This window comes from Peromyscus californicus, unplaced genomic scaffold, assembly GCF_007827085.1.
Source record: "Peromyscus californicus insignis strain IS unplaced genomic scaffold, ASM782708v3 Scaffold_5__1_contigs__length_169319896, whole genome shotgun sequence".
Lineage (NCBI taxonomy): Eukaryota > Metazoa > Chordata > Mammalia > Rodentia > Cricetidae > Peromyscus > Peromyscus californicus.
This window is the reverse complement of record NW_026294573.1, coordinates 102675621-102697895: the sequence shown is the minus strand read 5'-3', so window position 1 is coordinate 102697895 and position 22275 is coordinate 102675621. Positions and strand designations below refer to the sequence as shown.

Genomic DNA, 22275 nt, shown 5'->3' with positions numbered 1-22275 from the left:
GTTGTAAAGGTGAGTTTTGCCTTGGATGTGTTATGCTTATAATGAATGACATATCAACATGCTTATGTCAGCATGCTTAATTAAGACCCTGAGTTCTATTCCCCAACATCACAAAAAGAAAAAAGAAAAGTCATAAATGTCAACCTGGTCATATTTGATCTAACGTCTAGAGAAAGGTTTAAAGCAAATCTGACCCAAAAATGATAATAGAAACGAATTATTGGGGTGATAACTTGTTCTATCAAGGAGAGAATGAGCACAGACCCGGACACTGAAGAAAACAAGGAATGGGAAGGAGACAAGGAAGTATTTGAAGAAATAGAGCAACTGAAAGAATAGCTGCCAGGTTGCTACCCCACTACCAGCAGAGGGCTAACATAGTTTGTACAGCCTCTAACTCTTACTTTTGACGCCTTTTACAAAGTAGCCTCTGGGTTGAATGTTTTTATTTGTGCCTGTGTTTTTTGTTTGTTTGGTTGATTTTTTGGCTTTTTGGTTGGTTGTTTTTTTTGTTTGTTTGTTTGTTTGTTTTTGGTTTTTCGAGACAGGGTTTCTCTGTGTAGCTTTGTGCCTTTCCTGGAACTCACTCTGTAGCCCAGGCTGGCCTCGAACTCACAGAGATCTGCCTGCCTCTGCCTTCCCAAGTGCTGGGATTAAAGGCGTGCGCTACCACCTCCCGACTTAAGAGTAATTTTTTGTTTTGTTTTGTTTTTTGGGAGAGAGGGGTGCCTGTGTTTTTACAGATACTTCTAACATCCATATTCTGTTTGGGGCAGAGAGGTGGGGGGTATAAAAGTGGGAATCAGGTAGTCATCTACTGATACCTTTTACTAGGAAGAGGAGTATTTTACTGATATCTTCCTTATCTATATTGTTGATCTGTTGATCATTTTGCTCGTTCTGTTTTTGTTGCTTAGAATTTGTGGTGGTGGTGGTGGTGTTCTTAGGGGTTGGTTGGCTTGTGTTTTTTAGACAGGGTCTCACATAACCAGTGCTGGTTTCAAACTATGTATGTAGCTGAGGATGACCTCCTCAACTCCTGATCTTCCTGCCTCTACCTCCCAAGTGCTAAGAATACAGGCCTGAGTCACCATGCCCAGCTTGAATGTCTAAATAAGAATCTCTTGGCCAGTAGCTCACTGATGAAATCTTGGGGTGTACAAATTGGAGGATATGCGATAACATCCTTCTGTCCTTTGCCGCTGGCAATAGACTTTGATATAGCTGATAAACTTTGCAAGAGCTCTTTGTAACCCCGAGCTAAGCACCTGCACTTATTTCCTCTTTCTTCTTCTTCCTCTATCTCTAAAAAAAGAAAAGTCAAATCCTCATTTATCTTTTACACATAATTTTAAATATAAGCTGTTTCTGGTAATTTTAATATGCTTGAAAATAAGATGAATGTTTTCTTTCTTATAAATTCTTGTGTTAAAATTTGTTTTATTTATGCTATTGCCAGTTATATAGCACAAAATTAAATTGATTAAATTGGTGTTCTGCCTGGTATTAAAACGAAAAACCATAAATATGAGGGGAAAATGAGAGAAAGAAAGCAAGCACACACGTGCACAGTTTGAGGAGAATGCAGGTGAATAAATGGCTGTACCCTCAGGGATTTTAGTGTGGCATTGTGCGTTTCTCAAAAATTTCCGTTGAAGTAACAGCTGCTGCTGCTGAAGGTGGGAATCGCAGGTTCACTCATGGCTGTTTCCATTGCTTGTTAGAAGTGAGAAGATCCCAGAGGGGATCTGGTGTAGGAGAGTTAGGCTCAGGAAAGGCTATGACAAATAAATGACAACTTTGTCTTTGTGATCTTTAATCTACTCTTAGGTACAGGTGCAATTATCTATAAATGTGCAAATTATCTTATATTTTATGTAAATCCTGGGCCTATCAGAGTATTTTTATTCAATAATAGTGATTTCACTTTTTTAGGTTCTTAAAGTTTTTACTCTAAAAACTGTATTTTTCCTCAACCATAAAAAAAAAAACTGTCTTGCTAAACATTTACTATACAGCAACAGCCAGTTAAATTATATAATAGTTTATGTGTCCCAGTTCAGAATACTGCTATTTTCATACAAGAGAACATATGATTAAGTGTAATTTCTTTTTGTTTCTTATTTCGATTTTGCAAGATACTCAGTAGATATGTGGATAAAACAAATGTAGTCTCAGTCCACATAAAGCTTTGACATAGAAAGGAATAAATTATTTATTACTATAAACCCTTAATGCAGGGCTGTTAAGTGCCCAGTAGCCTAAAGACGTAGGTAATGTGCTTTTATACTGTCATTGATAGAGAAAAGACTAAAGGGAAATCAATGGAGATAGAAATGTTACTTAGTTTACTTATTGATTGATTTTTTTAAAGACTTATTTTTACTTTAGTTATGTGCACATGTGAGTGCCGATGCCACAGGGGTCCAGAAGGAAGCTATCAGATCCCTTGGAGCTAGAGTTACAGGCAGTTGTGAATCACCTGATGTGTGTGCTGAGAATCAAACTCCAAAAGAGTAGCAAATACTCTTAACCACTGAGTCATCTTACCAGCCCCTTTAGTTGATTTGTTAAGTAGACATCAATGCCCCCTGATAACTAGGTGGTCATACTGTGGTGTTTAGAAGCTACAAAGAGAAATGCCACATTTCAAGTCCAGAATGGTACAAAGTTGAGTGATTCTCTCTAATGTTGAAGAAGTAACAGGTGGCAGTTATTGAGAACTTTTAAGGCCAATCCAAGTACCAAGTAAATGAAGTAGGGGGTGTCCTCAGAGGTTCTGGAGAATACACGTGTAGGCATACCTGCAAAGTACGGTAGGATATTGAGGAAATTAATAGGTATAGCTAAAACAGTGGGGCCAGAAAACTGAGGACTAAATCATGGCCAATGTTGTGCTGTGCTGTGTTCCAGCATTGGCCCTGTTGGCAGCAAAGGGTCTTCCAGATAGAATGTGTTCACATTTCTGTTTTATTCCAATAACAATAGAATAGGATGGAATTTGTGATAAAGAAGAGAAGTTGTTTTAATAATGTATGTCAGAAATTAAATGGCCCAGAGTTAAAGTAATAATATTAAGGCTATTTGGGATAGACAGTTTAGGATCTGATGAGTAGTCTTATGCCAGCTGAGAGGGAAGATTTGAGGGTTTCTAACCTGGAAAACAGACTGTAGTAGTTGTTGAGGTAGACAATATCGGGAGGAAATCGGAAACTAGAGAACTTTTTGTTTTATGTGTCTGGTTATTTTTTATTAGTTTACAGTCCTGAGGATTAAGCCCAATGCTGAGTACCTTGGCAAGCACTCTACTGATGAGTTATCAAGAGTAAGGAAGAAAGAACTTTTAGTGTTATGAATTTGAGTTACCTATGAAGTGTCCATTTCAAATCTCCCACAGAGATTTAGGCTGCATATGGAACTAAGGAAATGACCCAGCTTGGAAGGATAGATTTGCTAGTTTCCATTATGGGCATATTGGCATACACTGGGAGAAAGAAGGCAAACAGAGAGCATACAAGATACTGATGAGGGGGAGAGACCACAAAGGAAGACATAGGGCTGATCAGAACTGTGGTTAGAGAGGTAAGGTTTGAGCTTGATAGGAATGGGCAAAGAGGGGAGCAGGGTTGGACGTCAGGGAAGATAAGGAGCAAGCACAGGTGGAAATCCTGAGAAGTGTGCGTTTCAGACAGGACTTTGAATATTAGGAACACTGAAAGGGAGAGTGGGTGACAGTTCTTAAGCTGTTACTTTTATAATGGCGAGAAGCTAACCTCACACTATCTAATAGGCATTCACTTGACCTTTACCACCTGAATTATTTTGTTTCCGTGACAATTTCAATGTGGTCTCAGTGGTGGAAAAGTGCTGTTTCAAATCAGTCAAATTTAGCTTTATAATGCAAATGAAAAATAAATATTGGGAAAGCCTCAGATTTCGGTTCCTTCGGGATTACAGGGTTATGTTAATCATGGCTTTCTTTTTCCCCATTCCCTATTAGCTCACTCTGTATAGTATATGAATTCATAATTACAAAGGGATTTACACACTTAGTTTTGCGAGCTACTTCCCATAAGGGCCATGTCGTCATCATGAATTAGTTACTTGTTGGTAGAAGTCAGTACTTTTTGCTAAATGGCCTATTTTCCCAAATAATATTGGGCTTTTGTCTACTTAAAAAATTTAATGTTACCCTGTGTCGTGGTAGATGTCTGTAACCCCATCAGTGGGAGGCTGAGACAGGAGAATCACACATTGGAAGCCAGCTCAGGCTCTGTGGTAATTAATCTCGCTTGTCAACTTGCTGAGATCTAGAATCACCTGGTGGTTGGGTGAGTCTAGGCTGCCAGGCTCCAGTGTTCCATGGTCACACAGATGGTCCTAAACCCAACACACAACAAAACAAAAAGATAGGAATGTGGGAAATAGGTTCATGATGGAAGATTTGTCAGAAAGGACAGGAGATGAGAAAGTGGGTAACTTTCTCTAAGTGTAATCTAAGTATACTACATGCATGTATGAAATTATCAAAGAAAATTTTTAATAAAAATTGAAATAAAAAAGAAACAAATGGGACTGTAAAACAATATGTAGATGAAATTTTTATTGAGTAGACTAAAGTACAAATTAGATAAATCAAAGAATAAGAAAATTATTTAAAAATCACAAATTACTAAAATTGGCTCATGAAGAAATAGAAAATATGGATGGATCCATATCTACTGAAGAAATAGAGTTCCTTTTTTAAAACTTTCCTTACAAGCTGGGCCATGGTGGCATACTCCTTTGATCCCAGCATTCCGGGAGGCAGAGGCAGGTGGATCTCTGTGAGTTCAAGGCCAGCCTGGGCTACAGAGTGAGTTCCAGGAAAGGCACAAAGCTACACAAAAAAAAAACCTGTCTCAAAAAAAAAAAAAAAAAAAAAAAAAAACTTTCCTTACAAGTAAAATTCCAGACCCACAAAGAAATCCCTAACAGATAACTGGTGAATTCTGTCACATATTTAAGGAAGGAAAAACAACAGTTGAACACATTTTTTTTCCTCAATTCTCATGAGTCCAGTCTTATACCCTATCAAAACCACACAAAGATCCTATAAGGAAACTATACATCAATATCCCTGACTAGTTACTTTTCCATCGTAAGTACCTAATAAAAACAACTTGGGCCGGGCGGTGGTGGCGCATGCCTTTAATCCCAGCACTCAGGAGGCAGAGGCAGGTGGGTCTTTGTGAGTTCGAGGCCAGCCTGGACTACAGAGCGAGTTCCAGGAAAGGCACAAAGCTACACAGAGAAACCCTGTCTCGAAAAACAAAACAACAACAAAAAATCAACTTGGAAATACTTATTTTGGTTCATCATTTTCAGTCCATCCCAGTGCAATGGTGGCAGAGCAGCTCTGTCCCTGGTGGCTCTTCATGTGACAGAAGACAGGAAGCAGAGAGGGCAGACTGAACTGAGATCCAGCTGTAACCTTCAGAGGCCTGCCCACAGTGATCCACTTCTGCCTCCACCCTGACAAGTTCCACAGCCTCCCAAAATAGTGCTATTAGCTAGGTTCTAAGTGTTTAAAACATGGGCCTCTAGGGATGATTTCACATTAAAGCTACAGTTCTTCATGAATGCAATTATATATACATATATATATATGTGTGTGTGTGTATATATAAAAATTTATTTTTTCAAGATACCAAATATTAACCCAGTTAATTCCAAAATAAAGGACATTTGAAACTAAATTATTGTAACCATTCAGGAAGAAATAGGAAAACTCATGGACATCTCAGTTTATTGCATAAATGGCATTCAATAAAATTCACCACCTGTTTATATGAAAAACTCAACAAACTGGGAATAGAAAGAAGGTTATTATAAAATGTTCATAAAGAACAGTCTACTTGATTGTAAAAGAAGATGTGTTTCCTGTGCCTGGGAACTGGGCAGAGCTTTACCGTACCACCTCCATCCACCATCGTTTTGTAGGAGAGCCTCTAGGAAGGGAGCAGTGGAGCAAGAGAAAGAAGGAAAATCCAAGCAAGACGCTCCAGAGCGGAGGCACTTGCTGCTAAGCCTAACATACCACCTGAGGTACATCCCTCTGGGGCCCACAGGGTGGAAGGAAAGAACCAATTTTCACAAGTTGACCTCTGACCTCCACATACAGATGTGTGTGGACAAATGAATACAAATTTTAAGAAAGGAAAATAAAACGATTTTTACTTACAGATGATGTGAACATGTATATTGAAAATTGACAGAAGCATATAACACAAGCTTCTAAAACTTAAGTGATTGCAACAGATTTACACAATTTAATATGAGTGTATAAAAGTCAGTTATATTTTATAAACATACAATCAAAGATTGGAAAAGCATTCCATGAAAACTTAAACTAAAGTAAACTAAGAGATATATTCATATATAAGGAGACTTGATATTATAGTGATCTGTGCTGTAGATTCAACACAATTATCAATCAAAATTCCAGCAAACTTTTTACAGAAATTGACATGTTTATTCTAAAATTTATGCCCAAAATTAAAGGGCCTAGAATAGCCAAAACGGTCTTGAAAAGAATGAAAGTTGAGGGTGTGTATGTGTACTCCTGCATTTCATTTTTGTTGTTGTTTTGTTTTGTTTGAGGCTTGCAGTGTAGCCTTGGTGGCTTGAAACTCACAAACATCTGCCTGCTTTTGCTTTCCAATGCTGGGATTAATGACATGCCCACTCTGCCCAGCCTGTATTTCGTGTTAAGAACAAAATTAAATCAGATTTGTGGGGTTGAGGGAGTGGTTTAGTCAGCAGAATGTTTGCTGTACAAGCATAAAGACCTGAGTTCAATCCCTAGCACCCACACAGAAACCTGGGTACAACACACATCTATAATCCCTGCACTGGGGAGATGAAGATAGGAAGATCCAGAGTCTCCATGGTGAGCTGCTCCAGTCAAATTGGTGGGCCCTTGGTTCAGTGGGAAACCCAGTCTCAAAAAAGAACTGTGGAGAGCTGTTGAAGACACAAGCTGTTCTGGCCTCTATACAAGCATGCATACACATGCACATAAATATGCACACATACTTCCCCCCCCCAAAAAAAAAGGGAAAAAATTAGATGAGTTTTATAATTCAAATGATGGTAAGGGGGCATTAAATGTTAATGACCAATTGCTGATACACGGGCAGCTCTGAAAATGACAGTTCACGTGTTACTTACCTGCATCTTTTGAATGAAAGAATAGTTATACGGTGGGGTGAAGGAATGAAGCCGCTGCTGTTTAATATATTCTCACTCTCAGTACATGTGTGCAGCCTCCAAACTCCACAAAGAAAGTCAGCAGCAGCACAGCATCTCTGCTTTCCTGTGGATTATTGGCCTTTTTGTAAAGCAGCCTCATGATTTTCTTAGGACAGGTATTTTATTTTAAAATATGTTTCTAGACACTTACCCCTGGTAGGCCTGAAAAAATGTAGATTACTTCATGTCTCTTCAAAATTCTTTTCAGAGAAGCAAGTCAAGCTTGATTTGTGTTTTTGAGATAGGTGAAAATAGTAAGGTTGGATGGAGGAGGAAATCATAACTTGGCTTTTAATCCTTTGTTGACACCTCCTGAGCCTCTGCATTAGTCATAGGTCCCTCCCTTGTCCGGAGAGGGACCAAAGGAATAGGAAGCATTTGCAAGTTTGTAAAAGGGCAATGCAAAGGAAAGAAAACAGCTGACGCAGAAAAATGTCGTCGTCGTCGTCATCGTCGTCGTCCTCCAGGTTTACAGTGGTAGTTTTAGACCAGCACATAGTGGTGTGGGGATATGTGGAAGTTTGGGTTTTGTTTTTGTTTTGAGATGGGGTTTTGCTGTGTGGCTATGGCTGGCCTAAGCTCACTTATGTAGGCTGTGTTGCAACAATCCTACTTCCTCAGTCTCTTGTATGCATTGCCCCACCCAGAAGTTTCTGGATATTTGGCCTCTTGTTTTGCTCCTTTATGTCACTCTTTTTGATGCTGTAAATGAAGTGCAAACTTCCTAACCTACAAAGTGAACTAACTAGTTTTCAAGATCCAGTGTTTACAAATGTTACCGTGGAGGCCAGCAAGATGGAGTAACAAGTGAAGGTGTTTGCCTGCAAGTTTGATGAACCAAGTATGATCCCTAGACTCCATATGGTGGAAGAACAGAGCCAACTCCCTCAACTTGTCCTCTGACCTCCACACAGATGTCAACATGCACATAGACAAATAAATATATTTTTAAACTGTTTGATGCTATAGTGGAAGTCACCTAGAAAAAACAGTAGACATAGTTAATAGGTATAAATGAGATCATGTGAGTTTCCTGCCACTGGACAGAGTAACTGAAGAAAAAAAATGAAGTCTGTTCACACTGCTGGGCAGACTTATTAACAAGTAACTTGTTGAAGAGTTTAGATGGAGATAGTGGTCAGAGTTTATATACCAACTTCACAAAAAGCCAAGTGTAAACGGTCAAGACAAGATTCTGAGGACTGGTCACAAAAAGATTTTGCAATGTCTTAGTGTCTGAGGTGTAGAAACCTAAAAAGGATGGTGGGATCATTGAGACACCTCCCCTCTAATTAAAGCTCTGCATAGTCAGGTAAAGAAATTGAGATGAATTTATTTCTGCATCTGCTGTTGGATATTTAGGCCCTTTTCTTATTTTTTGTATTTGTATAGAGCTTGATATACAAAGCATTTTCTGCAAGTCTCATTTGATTCCTACAGAAGATTTCAGGTAGGCAGGACAAATACTGTAAATACTATTATCCCCATTTCACAGGCAAAAAATATGAATGAGGCACAGAGTGGTTAACTGTTTATTGAGAGCCACACAACTGATAAGAGTGCTTTTAACCACTCGGGTGGGTGAGAGTGCTTGGTGCATTGGCATTAGGACCTGAGTTCAAATCCTCAGCACCCATGTATAAAGTGGGATGGAACACCATGTGCCTGTAACCTCAACATTTTGATAAACAGAGACAGTTTGCTGCCAGCCTAGTTAAAAAACAAGCACCAGGCTCAGTGAGAGCCCCTGTCCCATAGAAATAAGGTGGCATGTTGGAGAATAGAACACCCAACATCCTCTTCTCCCCTAGAGATGTCCACACACACGTGCAGGTGCACACAGACACACAAAAAAACTGACTTTTAAAGGTTCACATGACTCTCTAGTGGTAGAGTACTTGTGTAGCATGCACAAAGCCTTGAGTTCAATCCCTGTCACCACAGAAAATATTAATATAACATTTTAGGGATGGAGAGATGGCTCAGCAGTTAAGAGTACTTGCTGCCCTTGCAGAGAACCAGAGTTCATTTCCCAGGATCCATATAAGGAAACTCACAACCACCTGTAACTCTAGATCCAAGAGGATCTGACATCCTCTTCTGGCTTCCATGGGTACCCACACTCATGTACAGACACACAATTTTAAATAAAATAAGTCTGAAAAGTAACACTTTAGACTTGCGTAAGAATTTAAGATATTTAGCATTTCTTATTTGTAGCTTTAGGGTCTGGTTTGAGTACTAACAAATTGAAGAACCATAATGTGTCTGTATGTGATTTTAGGCACTAGAGTAACATTGGTTTTATTTTGTAGGAGAAGATGATGTGAACTGGTTCATCAGTGACAAAGACATCGAGGTAAATCAATTTTTTAAAAATAATAATATTGTCCCTTGATCTATAGATTTCCATTTATTTTACTACAATAATTTTTGGAAAAGTAATAAGTTTTTTTAAAAAAGACATAGTCCCTATGGCTTAAAAGAGAAAGTTTGGTTTTAGTATGTGTGTGATTTAACTTGCCAGAAATTTAACTCAACTTTGATTTTTGTCAGCTGATGGTACTGTAATCATTTGATACCCTTCTGTTTCTGATTCTCTATGCCTTGATGATTCCTGTTAGCTCCTATGGCCTGGTACTACTAAGCTCAACACCGGAAATCTCTGTTTCTTCAGTGTAAGGAAATGGTCAGGCTATATTTAGAGTGTGGCAGGTGCTTGTGTCAATTATTAGCTTTATTGTAGCAAATACTTAAAAAAAATTTTTTTTAAAGTTGTTTTCAACTTGATGTCACGTTTTAAGATATAACTAGATTGGAGATAATTGTCAACCAGTTTCAAGAGAATAACAGGTAAAAAATGAAGCTTTTTCAAAAATGGAATTTGCTTATTTATGTATGTATTTTTCTTTTTTTGAGACAGGGTATCCTACATAGCCTAGGCTGGCCTCGAACTCGAGATCCTCCTGCCCCGGCCTCCCAAGTGTTGGGATTATAGTCATGAACCACCATGCCTGGCTTTAAAGATGGAATTCTGCCAAACAAGATAAGTGCATGGTTGGGATTTGCATATTCCTCTTTAGGTATTTCATATGATGTGTTTTGCTCATGTTCTTTCATAGATAGTAGAATTTAAGTAGAATATGAGACAACTAGAATTGGGTCACTATGTAGCAGGACTATAGTGAAAGAATATTATCTCATACTCTTAGAAAGTATACTTAGTTTTATAGGCAATAGAGGTAGCCCTGTGCTTTTCAAAAGAAGGATATATTTGGTAGTTACATGGTTTTATAATGTTTTAAGGCACAAGATCATAAAAATACCATTCATAGCTAAAATTCAAGCAAGTCTCTCATTCACAAATAAATGGTGTATGTTTAGATATAGAAGTTAGCAACAACTAAATGAAGCCTATCAGTATTCCTTCTAGACCTGAACCCTAAGTGGAGACTAGTAAGTGGGAGGGAGTCACATGGGCAAGTATAAAAGAAATAGAGCTATCCATGTGCCCACCTTTACAGGGTGGAGTCCACATCCAGGTGCTAGGTTGGACACAGGTGTCTGTCAATTCTTGTGTCTTACCAAAGTAATGGAATGGACCCAAAATATAATGTTTCTTACTCATTGATAGTTTTGAGGAAGAATAGGTAGGTTTCCTTAAACTGACTGAAATAATTTTAATTCTTGATTTTTTTTCCCCTACCCTTAGGCCAAGATAGGCAATAACAGATCATCTGGAAGATGGACCAACCGATACTATTCAGTCAACAAAAATGTCACATGTAGAAATTGTGATAAACGTGGCCATTTGTCAAAAAACTGCCCCTTACCACAAGTACGTGAGATGCATGATGCTTCTTTGTAGTTAAAGTCTAACTGTTAGGCCTAGAAACCTGTGACATAGACTCAGCTCTTGTTCGAGTGTGTTGAATTACAGGTAGCTCATAAGCCTGGTACAGGGGTGAGCAGTAAGTGCAGCATCTGGAACCCTTGGATCCATTTCAGCTTCCCCATTATGAGGTGTGTGACTGTGTGCAAATCACTTCCTATTCTGTGCCTAGAAGACTGAATGAAATGATTTCCTTTTCTTTCTTAACCTTCTCCTCTTTAAACAGCATATTTTATTGTGAGATAATTCTCACTGTTAGAGATTTATATGTGTGTACTAATACAAATTATGTAAAGCAAGTACATCTACCTTTGGAACAACACAGAACTGGAGCTCTTAGATATTGTAGCATGTAGTGGCCCTGTACACACATTCCCTCATTACCTAGTACGTCTCCTAAACAGTTCTTCATAGGTATACTTCTGCTCCTCTCTCTGTTCCTTCTGTGACTTAGTTTCCAGATATGCTCATTCTGTTTTCCTAGATATTTCCACTCTATGACTGTTCCTCTGTAAGATAAGGTATGCTAAGTAAGTGCCTGCTGGCCATATATCCAGACCTGAGACTTTGGGGCAGCAGCATACTGATAGCTGTGTTCAAGCCCTGAGTCCAGACATGTGTCCGATTTTACAATTCTGCTCAAGGTTGGACCTTCACTGCATTTCGAGTTAGAAATAACTTTTTATGGAATTATATAGGAAAGGAATAACCAGTGTTTTATCATTTGAAACTGATACATTTTGCTAAAGAAAGTTTGTGTTTGTCTGCCACATAGAAAGTCCGGCCTTGTTGCCTCTGCTCGGAGAGAGGACACCTCCAGTATGGCTGTCCGGCCCGTTTCTGCTTAGACTGCTCTTTGCCCATGGCTTCCACACACAGATGTCTTGAGAGATCTTCCTGGAGAAAACGATGTGATCGATGTGATATGATAGGCCACTATGCTGATGTAAGTATCCTTAATGTAACTAATTTGTCAAGACTTTGAACAGTGTACCGGTTATAGCCATCAGCTAACCTACTTGAAAGAGTGTGTGTGTGTGTGTGTGTGTGTGTGTGTGTGTGTGTGTGTGTGTGTGTGTGTGTGAGAGAGAGAGAGAGAGAGAGAGAGGGTTTCTCTGTGTAACCCTGGCTGTCATGGAACTCAATCTGTAGATCAGGCTGGCCTTGAACTCAGATCCACCTGTCTCTACCTCCCAAGTACTGGAATTAAAAGTGTGTGCTACCAGGTCTGGAGAGATGGCTCAGTGTTAAGAGCACTGGCTGCCCTTCCAGGGGACCAGGGTTCAATTCCCAGCACCCACATGGCAGCTCACAGCCATATGTAACTCCAGTTCCTGGGGATCCAACACCCACACATAGACACACATGCAGGCAAAACACCAATGCCCATAAAGTAAAAAATAAAACAAAAAGATGTGCACCACCACACCTAGCTTTGAAAGAATGTTTATTGTTCCCTAAATTAGGTTATCATATCCCACTAGCCACTTGCCGGGCAAAGCAGTGCTCTAAATCTCAGGTATAATCCTACTAGAGAATCCATCAGGAGGGAACACCAACAGATGCTTTAAGCCCATGCTAGTGTCTTGTCTTTATTTACTTACTAAATAAAGATTATTTTAAAGAGATGTATATAACATGGAGATTTTACGTATGAATCCATGTATGTCTAAATGGAAATAGATATACGCTTACACATTTTATGCAGATGTGCATGTGAGAGCTGGTCTGATGTTCTTGTTGGTGATTTTTACTAGTGGTAAAATAATATTAGTCTAAGACAATAAGTACTTGCCTCCAAGGACTTTAAATATGCTTGTTTTACTAGGTTGGTTTCTTGTTTGTTTGTTTGTTTGTTTAATATTTAAAAAGTAACCCAGGCATTGTAGTGTGCCCTATAATTCCAACACCTAAGAGTCCTAGGCACAAAGATCTCAAGTTTTGAGGCCAGCAGTTTTTCCTGTCTCAAAAAACATTTTTTCTTAATAATAAGAAAATATAGGTAAAGTAGAAGACATTTCTGTTATTTGCAACATAGAATGATGCAGTGGACATTGCTCCCCTCCTATTGTAAATGTATATGGGGTGAAAGGATTGGTTCTAATCACAATTCCAGAGCCCCGAAAGGCTGATAATGCGGACTCAGCTTTGGTAGGGAGTGTGTAGCTTCCTACAGTCAATTTACTCCTTATTTGTAATGAATGTGTCACTAAGGGTCTGTCATTTTAGCTGTCAATTGCATACATTTCTACAGAGTAATAGATTCTTATTTTGTATTTAAGAGTTAATCATTTTTCACACTCTTACTTAGGTGCCAACCCTTGTTGTGTTAGGTCAGTCCTCATTGTCTTTTCAATGCTAAAGTTACAGGCTTGTACAAAAGGCCAGGCCAGCGCCTGAATGTTGGTCAAGTTACTGTTAACTACCCAACATGCAGTCTTCTGAGCTGATAGTATCCACTTCGTCCTCATTTGCAGGGACTCTTTGCTAGCCTTCTACTTCCCTCTGTGTAGAAGCCTCTAGTGATGCTGTCTTCCACTCATCTTACCAGTACCGTCTTCCCACCTGCTAGTACACTTTTCGCTGTTTCCCAGAAGACATCTTAAACCTTATTGATACTTTAACATTTTACAAGTTAAAAAAATCAAGTAGGGACCTACAAAATGGGTCAGTGGTTAAAAACACTTGCCCACCAAACCTGATCACCTAAGTTGGATCCCCAGAAACCACATGATAGAAAAAGAGAACAGACTCTCACAGGTTGTTCTCTGATCTCCATTCCATAGCATGCACTCACACACATGCACACTGAATAAATGAATATTTTTAAAAATTTAAATAGATCAACAAAGTTTAACTTTCTCTTCCTATGGCCATACTTGAACATCTGTTTTGCCAGAACCAGATACATAAATGCAAAGAAAATTCATAAGAAACTGATGAGTCATGATCAGTCTCTTCATGTATTTTAAATACTTCATTAGTTATCAGCAGTGCAAAAACCACTTAAGTAGAATTTGAGTTTTACAATGTGAAGGATAGAGATATGCTCCAGGGTCTAGGTCAACCTGCACCATTGGTTATATTGCCCTCCAAATGACAAGAATATGGAATGTGAAAAGGTCATCCCGAAACTGCCAGAGACTGTCCTCTTCTCAGTAACTTAAATCCGAGTCCTGTTGTGCATTTCAGGCTGGCCTGAAACTCCCAATCCTCCTACCTCAGCTTCCTGAATGCTGAGATTACTAATGTCCAGCCTATCTTTTGGTTTTTTGAGATAGGGTCTCACTATGTAGACTCAGAGAGAGAGATACAAAATTGTATTTGAGAAACTTTAGCCATTCTGAACTTTTTTTTTCTGCTCCGTCAATTCCAGTCTTAAAGGGCTACAGTGTTATGTCACAGTCTGCGTTCTTTAGCACCAGTGTAGATGGACAGTTGACAGCATAGTCTGGAATCTCGACCACTCTCAGCGTACTTGTTACTATCCTGGCATAATCTATGAATATCAACTCTGTAGTATTGTAAACAGTTCCCACTTTGCCCATTTGCTTCCTGTTTTCAGTAGGCAGCTAGAATATTTTTGTTTGCTTATTTTTTGCTCTTTGGGGTTTGCGGGGGAGGGTCTCACAAGGTAGGCAGCTGGCTATGTATACCAGCATAGCCTTCTGCCTCCTAAATGCTGGGATTATAGGCGTGTGCCACCAATCCTATCTTGGAGTAATCCTTTTTAAACATGCCCAGATTAATTCAATCTAAAATTCTCACGTATAACTTTGTATCTCTCTGAGTCAGAGCTCAGGCTCATTCCGTCTGCACATGGGCCATGTATGCCCTTGACTTCTTGACTGCTGGTTTCCTGTAGTAATCCCTGTTGCTTACTTTATTTAGATGATTTCCTCGAAAGACCAAATAAACTTTTCTCTGTACCCACCATCTGTGCCTTTTCCACTAGTTACCCACAAGAGCTTACTTCCTCATCTTTATTACATCTACCCAAATGTCTCCTTTTGTCCACCCTGGTTAAAACAGCACATGTCTACACTTTCAACTCCTTGCCCTCTTTTCCTATTTCTTCTCCATAACACTTACATCTAATACTGAATTCACTTCTCTGTCCTCTACTTTGAACATAAGCTGCAATGTCAGTTTTCAGAGTGTTCGTCATAGTAACTCTAGTGTCTAGGACAGTTCTGCCCTGTTGGAGCTTAGTGGAATTTTGAATAATGAATTAATGAATGAGTTAGGGATGACAGATCCTAACTCCAATTAAATGAGTCAGAGAATTATCAAACCTTGCACATAAGCTGGGACATTCTCAGCTTGAGTGGTAACAAAGTTGACCTAGTAATTTTCCTAGTACTGTTTAAAATCATTTCAATAGACTTTACAGAAGCCAGCGTTCTTACAGCATACCCAAACTTAAGTGACATTTCCAAAGCAAAGGCAGTCCCTTTTCCTTTCTTTCCCAGGATTTTTAGAAATCAACTTTAGATTTGTGTTGTTGTTTTTAAACATTTACTTTGTTACCAACTACTTCTCCTAAATATATGTGTTTTAAGTAAATGCTGAAGTAATTTTGTAATCCTTTAGTTTGGGCCTACCAACTGCCAAGTTCTATAAGGAAGAATCTTAACAAGTGAGCTTGTGGTGAAATATATATATTATGTCAACTTGAATGGCTTAAAAGAACAAATTCAAGAAAAGATGAGATTAATTTCAGGGAGCCTTTTACAATTCAAATGATCAAGGAAAAACTAATTTTCCTGTTAATTTACTTGAAAATAAGACAAACTACTGACATTAAGACTGACTTAATGATGATCACAAAATGATAGAAAATAAAAACAACTTACAATGTACTAACCTGGCAAGGGTTCAGGAAATGAGACTATAGGAACTTCTCCCTCCCTGGATTTTTTCCCCTTGTTTTAGTCGTCATTGTTGTTGCCACAAAACAATTTGGATATATAAGAACCCAAATGCTAAGGAAGGAAAGAGCTTATTCTGAAAATAAAATCATCCCTGAACTGATGACGTGGGTCCATGAGTAAAAGTGCTTGTCACCAAGCCTGGCAACCTGAGTTCAATCCCCTGCTCCTATATGGTAGAAGGAGAGGACCAATTTTTGAAAATCTTATGACTTACACACACACCACTCTCGTGGTGGCATGGGCACACCCACACACTCACAATAAATAAATAAATGTAATAAAATAATTTAAATCATCTAAAATATTCCAGAATTACATATTATAATTGATTGGTTGATTTTAAATAAGTGTGTAGTCCTCTTGATGAGCATCACACCAGTCTGGGAAGCAAAGAAGAAAATGAGACTTAGGCTAGATATACTTTTATCTCCAGTGTTTTTTACATTTGTTAATCTAAGCGTAATAGTGAAGCTAAGAGGCATGACTGGGATGGATTGATTTGCTTAATGACAGGTAATCATTAAATGAACTTATAAGTGCTGATTTCGTTGGGAGGCCAGGATACCAACAAGGAAGTTAAGTAGACCTCTTCACTGTGTTCTTAGTATTATTAGCACATGTGCCATGATGTGTGAGTGGAGGTCAAAGGACAACTTTGGGGAGTCACTTCTCTCCTTCCACCTGTTGAGGCAGGTCTCTCGTGCTGCTGCTGCTACTCTGCATACTGCAGGCTAGCTGACCCCAGAGTTTCAGGGGGGTTCTCCTGTTTCCCCCTCCTGTCTTGCCACAGAAGTTGCCGTACTTTGATTCTGTGTTGCTGTGACAAAACACTGACCAAAACCAACTTGGAGGCATTTTCTCAGTTGAGATCTCCTCTTTCGAGATGACCTGAGCAAATGTCAGGTTGACAAAAAACTAACTAGCATAGCAGTGCTCAGATTGCAGGCCCATGTCATTGCAGCCAATTTTTTATCTAGGCTCAGGGATTGAATTTGGGTCCATAGGCTTGTGCAGCTAGCATCGTTACCCACTAAGCCATCTCCCCAGCTCGACTTCTGTCCTCATAATATTTTAGTGAAAATTGCTTATATTTTCATTGTTAAGAGAATAAATCCTAATTCAAGAATTAGCCATTCATTGGAACTGTTCCCAAGCCACCTAATAAATGAATATCTGAACTTTCTGTGATTGCATGTACATGTTCTACATTTTAAATTGAAGCTATGTACCTTTACACATTTAAAGTTTGAAGGAAAATTCAGCCTTGTTTTGAAATTCTGTTAAATGATTTTCTTTCTCAACATCTCTAACCTGAAGAACTCCCTGCCCTCTCAAGCTGTTCTATAGCACATGCCTTAGGGTCTAGCACTTGGCCCTAGTAGTGAGCCTAACAGCTTAAGGGCAGGATTTCTTTGTTGAAACTAAGAATACACTAGTAGAGAATAGAGGCAGTTCTTTTTCTCAGAAAGAAGGGAGATTGTCTTTGCAAGAGCCTTCAGTTTCGTTAAGAATTATGTGGTACTTAGAAATGGACTTATTCAGTCGGGCAGTGGTGGCGCACGCCTTTAATCCCAGCACTCGGGAGGCAGAGCCAGGCGGATCTCTGTGAGTTCGAGGCCAGCCTGGGCTACCAAGTGAGTTCCAGGAAAAGGCGCAAAGCTACACAGAGAAACCCTGTCTCGAAAAACCAAAAAAAAAAAAAAAAAAAAAAAGAAATGGACTTATTCTTAAGCGAGACTGTGACAAAGCAGATTGATACCAGGAATAAGGACAAACTCTGCTACAATTGAGTTGTGATTAAGGAAGAGAAACCCCCATTAAAGCCCTGTAAGGTTACAAACATACTAAATACTGCAAACTAAGGTCAACTCTCCTAAACTTCATTGATTCCAGACAGCTTCTGAACTGGATTCTATAAATCACTTGCAAACCGTACAATTATATACTAATTAATTCATTTAAACATGCAATTGTATCCAACCTTTTGTCAGTGCAACACACCATTGTCACCTATAGAGTCAACAATCCATTCTCCAGTACCATTATCATCTGTAGAGTTCACACTCAGAACCATTGTCATCTACAAAGTCCACTGTGGTGATATATTGTGTACCCTAATAAACTTGCCTGATCAGAGGATCAGAGGACAGAGCCAGCCACTAGATTAGACATAGAGGTCAGGCAGTGGTAGCACACCCCTTTAATCCCAGCACTTGAGATCTCATGCCTTTGCTTGGGAAGCACACACACCTTTAATCCCAGAGAGTAATATGGCAGGGCAGAGAAAGGTATAGAAGGCGTGAGGAAACAGGAACTCACTCTCTTTAGGCTGAGGATTTCGTAGAGGTAAGAACTAGTGGCTGGCTGTTCTGCTTCTCTGATCTTTCAGCTTTCACTCTGATATCTGGCTCTGGGTTTTTTATTAAAAGACCATCTAAGATTCTAACAACATCTGACATCCAACTTGTGGGGCATGAATTCATGAAAAAGCTGCTTGCCTGTGGCCTTACAGGCCCCAGCTCAGGCCCGAGCTGTACACGGCCAGAGTCTCCCCCCCATGTGAGGCGGAGACCCTAACCCTCTGGGTAAGTTTTTGTTGCAGCCTCTCTGCAGCAAACTCCATAAGTTTTGGGGCTCCAAAAACTATAGGAGGTACCTGCTTTCTGGTGTTCCCTCATGCAGATGGGTGGCTCTTTGGCTTCTTCTCTCCCTGGATCCCCATCTTGGTCGGCTACCATACTAGGTAGCTGCCTTGAAACCCACTCGGGCTTCTACTGTTCTGTGCACAAGCAGTCAGCTTCACGTCTGACTCGTCATTGTCAGCAGATTTGGTGAGACAATTGGGATTTCTTAAAGGGAGAAATTAGTTAAAAAAAGAATTTTTCCCCCACATTTAAAAATGGGAAACATTTGTACAATGGAGGGAATTTGGTCTCTGTTTGATAATACAATTGACAGTCTGAAAATGGAACAAGGAAATGAGAGGATAATGAATGTAGATGGGATTTATATAATGTCAATTATAAATATTATTTGTTTGATCATTTCTGTTTTATTACTTAAAAAGTTGGCTAATTTGAGTGCCAAGATAAAAACTTTAGAAAATCTTGTTAAAACAGATCATAGAGAAATTCACACCCAGACAGAGGAATTTAAAGGGAACCGCTCTCAGCATTGCATTACAGAGTTACAGAGTAACAGCCTAAGGCTTTCAGACAGCCAACCTTAGTCTATCAAGGCTGTGTAAGAGCTGACTGGACTCCTGTGAAAATGTCAGATTGCCTGTAATCCCAGCTACTCAGGAGGCTGAAGCAGAAGGATCACCGAGTTCAAGGCCAGTCTGGGCAACTTAGTGAGAACCTATCTCCTAGTAAAATATGCCAATTAGGATTGCTAATACAGCTCAATGGTAAGCCGTTGGCCCAGGCTAGGTGGTGGTATTTTGTCAAGAATCATAGATACGTTGTAATTTCTCTTGTTCTTTATTTCCTATTTTATAATGACTTGTATTCACTCTATCTTATATAGTCAAGGTGTAATGGGCACTATTCTATTCCTTATAAACACTGTAAGTCATAAGTACTTTGGGAATAGTATAGGCAGTAACCAGCATTTACTGCTGTTGAGTGTTTTTAGCCATTCTAACAAATGTGCAGTCCTGCTCTTGTTGTGTTTTGGTTTGTGTCTGCTTAGTGACTAGCACTGCTGAATACTCTTTTGTGTGTTCATTTTTATCCTTATGTTTTCATTGACAAAGTGTCTAGATCCCTTCCCACTTTTAATTGTGGTACTTATTATCTCATTATTATTTTAGGTATAACTCTTATTGCCTATATGATTCATAAGTATTTTTCCCAATCAACAGCTTATCTTTTTACTCTCCAGGTTGTTCTTTGACTGACACATTTGTAAATTTGAAGTACAACTTACCAGTCTTTCCTTTTATGGCTTATGTTTTTGGTGCCATTTCTAAGAACTCTTTACCCAACTTCAGCCCATAAAAATTTTGTCCTGTGTCTTCTTTCATACATTTTACAGTTTAATGTTTCATATTCTGATTGTGGGTCCATTTTAAGTTGGTCTTTACGTAGGTATGAGTTCATTTTCACCTTTCTTTGAAGTCCATACTTTGCATGTTTGTTAAAGATTACATGACCACACTTATGTGAATTGATTCCTAGACTTTATTCTGTGGTACTGATTTATAATTTCCCACAATACTAGTACCTAACTTGATTACTTTGGCCCCACAGTCTTAAATCCAGGTAGTAAATATGTTTTCTGAAAACTTTATTTTTTTTTTTCTCTAATTCTATTTCCTTTCTCTTTCCAAATGATTATAAAGTTAGCTTGTTTACCTGTGATAAATCCTGGGGGGATTTTGATTATTGAGCTCAATCTATTGATGACAGACAGTAGGGACTGGGGTTTTTTTGTTTTTGTTTTTGTTTGTTTGTTTGTTGTTTTTCAAGACAGGGTTTCTCTGTGTAGTGTTGGTGCCTATCCTGGAACTCACTCGGTAGCCCAGGCTGGCCTCAAACTCCCAGAGATCCGCCTACCTTGCCTCCCTAGTGCTGGGATTAAAGGCGTGCGCCACCACGTCCGGCCGACAGTAGGGACTATTAACTCTACTATATTGACTATTCTAACCCATAAATACTGTATGTCTTACTACTTATTCTGGGCTTCTTTGGTTTCTGTTATAAGAATTTTTAAGATTTTCTATATGTACATGTTGCTTATTCAGATTTACACATATTTTTTATTGGAATTGTACCAAATGATATTTTTTTTTTACCAAATTGCTTTTCAATCATTTATTGCTTGTGAGTAGAAAAATATTAGGATTAAATACTTGCAGTAGTTCTCAAGTGATATAACTATAGTTAATTTACTTTTGGTTGCCTGTATTTTCTGTGTTTCCAATGAATGTTCAGTACTTTCATGTGTGCGTGCGTGCGTGTGTGCGTGCGTGCGTGCGTGCGTGCGTGTGTGTGTGTGTGTGTGTGTGTGTGTGTGTGTGTGTCAGTGTCAAGTGTCTTCTTCAGCCACTTCTCCCTAGGGCTTCCTGATTTGGCTAGACCGGCAGGCCAGCAGGCTGCAAAGCTCCTCTTGTCTCTGCCTCTCCAACACTGGGATTACAAGCGTGGACCACCTCGCCCTGCTTCTCACAGCGGTTCCAGGGGGGTACTGGGATCCGAACTCAGGCCTTCGTGCTTACACAGCAAGCACTCCACCAGCTGAGCCGTCTCCCTGTCCCTGTGTGACGTGTTTAAGATGGGTTTTACATGACAGTGGTGACGGCGTCAGATAGCACAACTCTGGACGAAAAGTATGGGACATACCCTGGACACTAGGGGAATCTTAAGAAAAAGGAAATTTCCACAGAAGAATTCTATGATATTTGCATAACTAGAACTGAATGATAGAACATGATCATGAATAGAAATAATGTTATTTCTAATTAAAAAAATAGGTTTTGTCGCTTAAGATGCTGTTTATATTTTATATATGTAAATATAAATAATAAATGTCAAATTCACTGTTCATTGGGCACTGTCAGAGAGTTCATGACAGTTAAGATTGAAGGGATACCATCACCCTAAGTTTTTGTTGCTGTTCAAGTATAGGAATGCCAGTATTTAAAACATGGAGGGTCTAGGCTGGTGAGATGGCTTAACAAGTAAGGGCACTTGCCACCAAGCCTTATGGCTTGAGTTTGATCCCCAGAAGCTACATGGAAGAAGGGCAAAACCAACCTCAACAAGTTGTCCTCTGATGTCCACATGCATGCATACATGTGCACAGATAGTAAATAAATGTAAACGGTTGTGTTAGAAAGAAATAGCGGGAATGCAGAGAGAGTACAGTGGTTAAGAGCACTTGTTTTTGCAGAAAACCTGAAATCAATTCCCAGCACCGACACGATGACTCATAACCCTCTGTAACTGCAGCTCCAAGGAGTCATCGGGCACCAGCTATGAATATAGTGTACATACATGCATGCTCTCAAAACACTCATGCACATGAAATAAATAAATGTAAAAAAAAATAATTAAAAAAAAGAAGAAATGCAGGTTCTGGCCATGGTGGCATGTACATGGAATCCCAGAATTCAGGAGGCTGAGAATGGGATTGCACCCAAGGTCAGGCAAG

The 22275-nt window shown here is 39.2% G+C and overlaps 1 protein-coding gene across 2 annotated transcripts in view; it reads left to right on the top strand.

Annotated features, from left to right (window-relative positions):
• Positions 1-22275, top strand: part of Zcchc7 (zinc finger CCHC-type containing 7) — a 192357-nt gene that overhangs the window by 140239 nt on the left and 29843 nt on the right. For both annotated transcript variants that reach the window (XM_052718355.1, XM_052718356.1), the window contains exons 3-5: positions 9609-9652; positions 11006-11131; positions 11961-12131. In XM_052718355.1, coding sequence (XP_052574315.1) covers positions 9609-9652; positions 11006-11131; positions 11961-12131 — 341 coding nt within the window. The remainder of the gene's footprint in view (positions 1-9608; positions 9653-11005; positions 11132-11960; positions 12132-22275) is intronic.